The 8477-nt window shown below is 32.7% G+C and overlaps 1 protein-coding gene across 4 annotated transcripts in view; it reads right to left on the bottom strand.

The window, feature by feature from the left end:
• ERGIC2 (ERGIC and golgi 2) overlaps positions 1–8477 on the bottom strand; it is a 60354-nt gene that overhangs the window by 19359 nt on the left and 32518 nt on the right. For all 4 annotated transcript variants that reach the window (XM_032286915.1, XM_032286929.1, XM_032286920.1 and 1 more), the window contains 3 exons: positions 7454–7500; positions 6099–6169; positions 1837–1877 (listed from right to left, as the gene is read on the bottom strand). In XM_032286915.1, coding sequence (XP_032142806.1) covers positions 1837–1877; positions 6099–6169; positions 7454–7500 — 159 coding nt within the window. The remainder of the gene's footprint in view (positions 1–1836; positions 1878–6098; positions 6170–7453; positions 7501–8477) is intronic.

The raw sequence follows: 8477 nt of genomic DNA, 5'->3' as shown, positions 1-8477 counted from the left end.
CACCGCAACCTCCGTCTCCTGGGTTCAGGCAATTCTCCTGCCTCAGCCTCCTGAGTAGCTGGGATTACAGGCACGCGCCACCATGCCCAGCTAATTTTTTGTATTTTTAGTAGAGACGGGGTTTCACCATGTTGACCAGGATGGTCTCGATCTCTTGACCTTGTGATCCACCCGCCTCGGCCTCCCAAAGTGCTGGGATTACAGGCTTGAGCCACCGCGCCTGGCCTATTTTCTTTAATTTACAAAGAATTCTTTGTAAAATAGGCATATAGGCAAACATGTTCACAAAAAAATACAAATTTTTTTGTTAATTAATAAAAGCACAGTACCAATTTTCACCCATCAAACTGACATACATTTAAAAAAATTCTGGGTATACCTGCTGTTGGTGAGGTTGTACAGAAACAAGTACTCTCATGTAGCCTCTTGGAGTATAAGTGAAATAATAATTTGGGAGAATATAGGCACCATCAAAACATTAAATATCCTCAAAGAAATAAATTCTATTTTTAGAAATACACACATATACAAACATACACAGAATTAGGTTCAAGAATGCTGATTATTGTTTTTAATATTAGAATTCTGATAGCAATCTAAATGGCCATCAATAAGGATCCAATTAAATCAACTACAGTCTATCCATAAAATGGACCATTCTATACATACAGAAATGAGTCCAAAACCTGCTAGGTGGAAAAAGCAATTTATTTCTGTGTGTGTGTGTGTGTGTGTGTGTGTGTGTGTATTTCTGTATATAAACAATTATATATATGTAACATATTAAAATATATATAAGATATATACATCTTTATATATTATAAAATATGTAATATACTCATAATATATAAAAACTCTATAATTATATACTATATATTATATGGATTATATGTCAGAATTATATGTAATTTTGTATATACAAACAGAAATATATATATATAATATACACATTGTATATATACACACACAGAAAATGTCTGTCTAAAAGGCTACCCAAAAAACTTATCACGGGTTATTAATGCTAGTCAGTGGCATTAGTTTACAGAGTAAGAAGGGGGATTTTACATTTACTTTGTATCAGGAGTGTCCAATCTTTTGGCTTCCCTGGGCCACACTGTAAGAAGAATTATCTTGGGCCATGCATAAAATACACTAACACTAACTATAACTGATGAGTTAAAAAAAAAAAAAAAAAACAACAACACTTTGCAAGGCCAAAGTGGGTGGATCACTTGAGTTCAGGAGTTTGAGACCAGCCTGGTCAACATGGTGAAACCCTATTTCTACTAAAAATACAAAAAATTGGCCAGGCATGGTGGTGTGTGCCTGTAGTACACACCAGCTACTCAGGAGGCTGAGGCAGAAGAATCACTTCAACCTGGGAGGTGGACGTTGCAGTGAGCCAAGATTGTGCCACTGCACTCCAGCGTGGGTGACAGAGCAAGACTCTGTTTAAAAAAAAAAAGAGTTTACAAATTTATGTTAAGCTATATTCAAAGCCTTCCTATGGGGCCGAAGGTTGGACAATCTTGCTTCATATCATTTCTATTCAAATTAAATTTTTTAAATGATCATATATTGCTTTCATAATCTAAAAATTCAAATAGTTGATACCATTGTAAATAAAAATTAAAACTTATGAATCAAAGTGTACTAGAGAAAAGATTATGCATGACTTTAAGGTCTGATTTTGAAATTGTAAGGATTATATACCAAATTCTGCTAATAATTCATCCAAAGAAATCCCTAGAGAAATGTGTTAATCTATAAATAGTTTACAATAGACAAAATATGATTTCGATCTCTATGGACCACAATAGTTGGTTCTCTTATTACCTCTGCCATTCTTTCTGCTGTGGTGAAAGATCAAATACTGTCTGAAATGAAAGAAAACATAATCACTAGCATTGCCAAATTCTCTTGACTTTTACATCACAATTTAAACATTTTTTCTTTGAGCAAGAAACAAACATAATGTTAAAAACAAGTATTCATGGTTTACATTCATCTGCTATAAGTCAAATATTAATGTGAAAGCTTTACTCAAAAATAGCATAAAGAAATTTTATGAATCGCAAATATACATGCAAGTTGACAATTTATCTTATGTATAAAATTGTATCTTAGGACTTAAAATCATTTAAATGATACTAGCATGAAATTCACAAGTATTGGAGAAGAAAATGACATACAGAGTTATATTCAAGCATCCAAAGCCCATATTTTTGCTGGTAAAATACCATAACAGAATCAACAATTTTTGAAATGAGTTAAAAAATAGCACTGTAATTCCTAAACGTGTTAATCAACAAAGAAGCACTTAAGAAATTTTATCTAGGCATGATCCTCATCAATTCAAAGTCAGACTTCACTGCTTCTAAGAGTCAAAGAAAAATATGCAAACTCCTTATAATAGTTACATCCACAATTTATGCAACAAAAAAAATCCACTTTTCAGCCAATAGCGTTGGCTCACGCCTATAATTCTGGCACTTTGGGATGCCAGGACAGGTGAATTGCCTGAGATAAGGCGTTTGAGACTAGCCTGGGCAACATGGTGAAACCCTGTCTCTACTAAACTGCAAAAAATTAGCCAGGTGTGGTGGTGGGCACCTGTAATCCCAGCTACCCAGGAGGCTGAGTCACGAGAATTGCTTGAACTTGGGAGGCAGAGGTTGCAGTGAGACATTATCTTGCCAATGCCCTCAGCCTAGGCAACAAAGTGAAACTCTGTCTTTAAAAAAAAAAAAAAAAAAAAAAAAAAAAAAATCCACTTTTCTAGTCCTAGTTCACAGCTCTACTTCTGTGACTTTAATATTTTAATTACATCAATCTAGAACCTACCTCTCATGTAACTGTGAGCCTCATGTTCAAGTTTTATACCACCATATGCTCCAAGCTAAATTGTCCCAATCTTTCTGATGCTTCCTTTGATTACACCTCCTGATGAATTTGTCTAAAGCATGCTACTAAACCTTTTTCCCATGACAGCACATAAAGAAAATGCTAAAATCTATAAAACACACCACGGCAAACCAATAAAGCTGTACAGTTACTCTCCAGCTAATGTATAAATAAAATGATTGACAGTGGGGACTATATGATTTTTCCTCTGAATTCCTCAACCTGCTCTGTACAGTGTTTACTTATCACAAGGGTATAAAGAAGCTACTTTGCTAGGCACTATGCTAACTCATGATCTCATTTAACCTTCCTAACAACCTCATGAATTTGTGATTACTCTTCCTCTTTTGCACATGAGGAAACAGGAGCTCAAAAAGTTACAACTTTTTTCCAGAATCACAGATAGTAAGAGTCAGTATACAAACTTAGCTCTATCAGATTACTTTCCCACCTTTTAAAAATTCTTTTTTTTTTTAAATAAATAGTAACTAAATGTAACAGAAAATAGCAAAATAGTAACTATCATAGCATATATACAGATCATGGTTTGGAAACTAGTAGAGTTATTAGGGCTAGGTTTTTAATATTCAGAGTGCATATTAGAATAATGAGCAAAATTTTTTTAAAGTTAAAATTATATTTTAAATAATTTTATATTAAACATAATTCTTAACCACGTTTATATAAATTAGGAAAGAACAGCTTCCTAAAAGCACTGTTATTACTGATGAGAAGTATACAACTAAATATTTTGAAGTTCTTAATTTTCTCATTAAGACATGACTTTTAATTATAACAATTTAAATTAAATGTTCTTGCTCCATAAATGACTGGAAGAGATGGCAAAAACTGTTTACAATGAAAACAGTCAATCATATTGTCCCAACTGTATAATTCTAACATATCGTTATTGCCTAAAACCTGCAAAGCATTTTGCAGTACATTTTGAGAACTACAAAGGTGAAAGAATAAAACTAATTATTCTCAGGAGTTTAAAATCCAGATAAGAGATGTAGGGGGGAAAAAAAAAAGACAAGATAAAAACAGGCATCTCATAAATGTGGGGAAAAAAAGAGAATGAGCACGACAGAATATGGAGAAAATGCTAGAGAAACAGTGTAAATGAATTTTAGGAAATACATTCAAGATTATAATATATAAACACCAAATTCTCAGTGTCCAAAAGAAACATAAAAATGGGAATGCAATCTTTATTACCATCTTAAATCTTTTTAAATTAACGTTCATATTTTGGAAACTTTTATGAATTTATACAAGACCACATACAAACAAAACCAATTTGAGAAAGAGCCTAAAACAAGTTTATGTTTCATAGGATAGATAAACCCACGTGAAAGGGACTTTCCCCAGTTCGGAGCAACAGCGGAAATGGGTAATAAAAGATAATAGCAGAAAGATACAAACAGTCATGCTGGAATCCATAAAACATGCCTACAAATTTTTGCTGTAAAAGAAATCTCAAAAAGTCCCTCCTCAACAGAATGGAGAATCCAGAAACAAAGCTGCACACCTACACCCATTTGTTCTTTGACAAAATCAGCAAAAAAAAGCATTGGGGAAAGGATTATCTTTTCAATAAATGGTGCTGGGAGAGCTGGTTAGCCATATGCAGAAGAATGAAACTTGGCCCAAATCTGTCACCATATACAAAAATTAAGTCAAGATGGGAAAAGATTTAAATGGCCTTAAACTATGAGAATCCTAGAAGAAAATCTGGGAAACACCATTGTAGGCATCAGCCTTGGGAAAAAAATTATGACTATGTCCCCACAAGCAATTGTAACAAAAACAAAAACTGAAAAGTCAGAGCTAATTAAACTAAAGAGCTTCTGCATAGAAAACAAAAACAAAAACTACCAACAGAGTGAACAGACAACCTACAGAATGGGAGAAAATATTCACAAGCTATGCATCTGATAAAGGTGTAATATCCAGAATCGATAAGGAACTTAACTGAACAAGCAGAGAACAACCCCATTAAAAAGTGGGCAAAGGGCATGAACACATACTTCTCAGAAGACATACAAGTGGCCAATAAACATGAAGAGATGCTCCATATCACTAATCATAAGAGAAATACAAATCAAAACCACAATGAGATGCCACCTCACGCCAGTCAGAACAGCTATTACTAACACGTCTCGAAAACACAAAAAACAAAAAACTAGATGCTGGAGAGGCTGAGGAGAAAAGGGAACACTAATATGCTGCTGGTAAAAAGGTAAATTAGTTCAGCCACTGTGGAGGCAGTTTGGAGAGTTCTCAAAGAACTTAGATTATTATTCAACTCGGCAATCCTATTACTGGGTATATACTCAAAGGTATATATTGTGAATATACTATTCACAATAGCAAATACATGGAATCAACCTAGGTACCCATCAACGGTAAATGGGATAAAGAAAATGTGGTATACATTCACCAGGGAATACTATGTAGCCATAAAAAAAAAAACAAACTGCTGTCCTTTGCAGCAATATGAATGCAGCTGGAGGCAATAATCCTAAGCAAATTAATGACAGGACAGAAAACCATATACCATATGTTCTCATTTATAAGTGGGAGCTAAATGTTGGATACTCACGGACATAAAGATGGCAACAACAGAAAGTGGGGACTATTAGAGAGGGGAGGGAGGGAGAAGGGAAAGGGATGAAAAACTATTGGTTATTATGCCCCGTACCTGGGTGATGGGATCAATCAACCCAAAACCTCAGAATTATACAATATACCCAGCTAACAAACCTGCACACGTACCACATGAATCTAAAATAAAAGTTGAAAAAACAGTACCTCTTCAAGATGGTAAACAAAAATAAAGAATGGCACAAAATAAAAGAAAGAAAACAAAGGATGAATAATTATTCTTAAAATAGTATAAAACCTAATGCAAATATTAAAGTATCTTATAATAATCACTTAGATCAAAATTACCAGATAATAGTAATATATCCAAAATGTTAATAATGGTCACCTCAAGATTTTGGTATATAACATAACTTTTCTGTTTTTCCCCCGAATTTATTACAAAGATTATGAATTACTTTTGAAATAAGATAATTATACGGAAAACTATTTCAGACAAAACTAAAAACAAATAGAAATCAAAACTGTCTTCAAGAGTGCAATTCCTCAACCCATGTATTTCAAAGAACCATGTGAATCAAACTTACTGGTTCATAAACTAGACCATCTGCAGATGCAACCATTGTTTCTGCTAAATCCAATACATCTGCTCCAACATCTGCATACAAAAAAGATTTAGAAGTTTTACATTCTACGGTCGGAGGCAAACTATCCCCAATATAAAATAAATTAAGACAACTAACAGAAAACTCACCAAGTGGGAAGAAAAAAAAAACAACAAAAAAAATTCACCAAGTATGTGAAACTACTTCCTATACTGCTCATTTGTTAAAAAGCTAAAATAGCAATTTTATATAGCTTTGGTGGAGATTATTCCAAAATGCAATTTTTTTTCTACTTCTTGCTAAGTAAAAAAGATAATTCAAGATCTCATTTAAAAAGGATAAGCTTTACTGAATTGAAGAGCTTTGCAAATATCAGCAAGAACCTAATCACAAGTACTAAGTGGCCGCTGAACAAAATATTAAATGCAAGAAAGATTTTTAGAGATTAAAAGAAATCTTAAAACAAAGCTACAAATCAACAAATAAAAAATTTTACTTGGAAAACTCTAAAATTAAACAGTATTCAAACATCCAAAATAAGGCAGAGCGTCATATATTCAGAATTACCACTAACTCCAAGTTTAGATATAAAGTACTTTTTTAATCTCTTAAAACCACTAACATAAGGAAAAATATGTTGAAAAGAAAAAGAGATTCAAGGTTGTTCTGAGATGGAGTATCACTGAAACTAATCTCTAACTGGGTAAAATTATTTCACACTCTTAAAATGTTAAAAATTTTCTCTTGAGTTCTTGGTCTATAATTTTTAAGCAGTAACATAAAATATTTTTCATGTAAAAGCATCCTTATTTCTGAAAACAGTATTGATTCAAACATTCACTATCTGGCATATTAGCATTTTTCTGATTCTAGTATAACCAAGTGAGGCCACTGAAGGAAAAAAAAAGGGGGGGTAACCTATCATTATTAACTTAAAAGAGCTAGATCTGTATTTTTAAACGCAAGAGTAAACATAAAGGGTGGTAAACTGAAACAGTACACAAGGGTATGCTTGTGAAACATGGGTATAAAGGCTAGTACTCCAAACACGAAAGACAGAAAGTTTGTATATAAACTAGAATGCTGATTCACAAATATTTCCTCCAACTTTCTTTTAATTATATAATGTAAAAGTTAAGTCTCTTCTCTTTATAGGAAATAAAGAATATAAGCTGAGGAGTATAACAATTTGCATTATTAAATAATACCACAGTAACATTTAAAAATATTATAAAGGAAAAGTAAAGTTAAAATACAACTAGTAGTTTTTATTTTTGATTGGCAATTGTTTGAACCGTAAGTTACATAGGGATTTAGCAAGCCGAAGGTGTACTTACATTGACACTTCATGGCAACAGTAATATCTATATTGATTCTCAATTTGCTGAAAGAAAAAATATTAAACATTAGTATCTACCAATTAATCAGCAAAACATGAGAAATATAAATAAACTGATCTATTAAAAACTTGGATTTTAAGCAGAATAAATTATGTTGATTAAAATTTGAATTGCATTTCTCATGGCCAAAACAAAGGCACAAAGTATAAGTTCTATTTGCCCTTATTCCAAAAGCCTTTCTGACTTCACAGGTTTTCAACATAGTATCCTTTAATGGCAACTCTATAATCAATAACTCTAAGCAACTCAGAAAAGAATCTTAACTTCTAAACTTCTATTTACATGAACTTTTGATAGAATGTTCCTTTAAGAGTGTAAAACTCTCAAAATCAAGAATTAGAAATTGTCTTTCTTCTCTGTTTACCAAATACCATATATCAAACATTATGCTAGATGTTCTACAAATATTATCTTCTTTACTCTATATAACGGACCTGTTAAGTGGATGGCTTCACAGATTTTCAAGTAAACCACTGGTGTTCAGGGTAAATGCCTGGCTTAAGATCACTTCACCATTAAAGTGCCATACTGGATACTAGGTCTATGTAACTCAGATAAATGCAACCAAACTACCAGAAGTAAATCATCTGATGCTTAACATTTTTCATGGCCTTTCATTTTCAAATAATTAGATCAAATCAATTTTCAAATACCGGAACTAAGCATTGTGAATAGTAGACTGGCTACAATCAAATTCTGTCCTGTGCTTTCTATCAAATCTTTTTTTCTGTGTAATAATTTTCATCTGATTTAAATAGGAATTACAGATTTTTAGAACTTCATAAAATTCTTTTTTTTTTTTTTTTTTTTTTTTTTTTTTTGATTTAGTTTCACTTTTGTTGCCAAGGCTGGAATGAAATGGTATGATCTCAGCTCACGGCAACCTCTGCTTCCTGGATTCAAGCAATTCTCCTGCCTCAGCCTTTGGAGTAGCTGCGATTACAGGTGTGCACCACTACGC

This window comes from Sapajus apella, unplaced genomic scaffold (assembly GCF_009761245.1).
Source record: "Sapajus apella isolate SASKATOON/1434 unplaced genomic scaffold, GSC_monkey_1.0 scaffold2, whole genome shotgun sequence".
In the NCBI taxonomy this organism is placed as follows: Eukaryota; Metazoa; Chordata; class Mammalia; order Primates; family Cebidae; genus Sapajus; species Sapajus apella.
The sequence above is the reverse complement of the archived record's forward strand: the minus strand, read 5'-3'. Positions and strand labels throughout refer to the sequence as shown.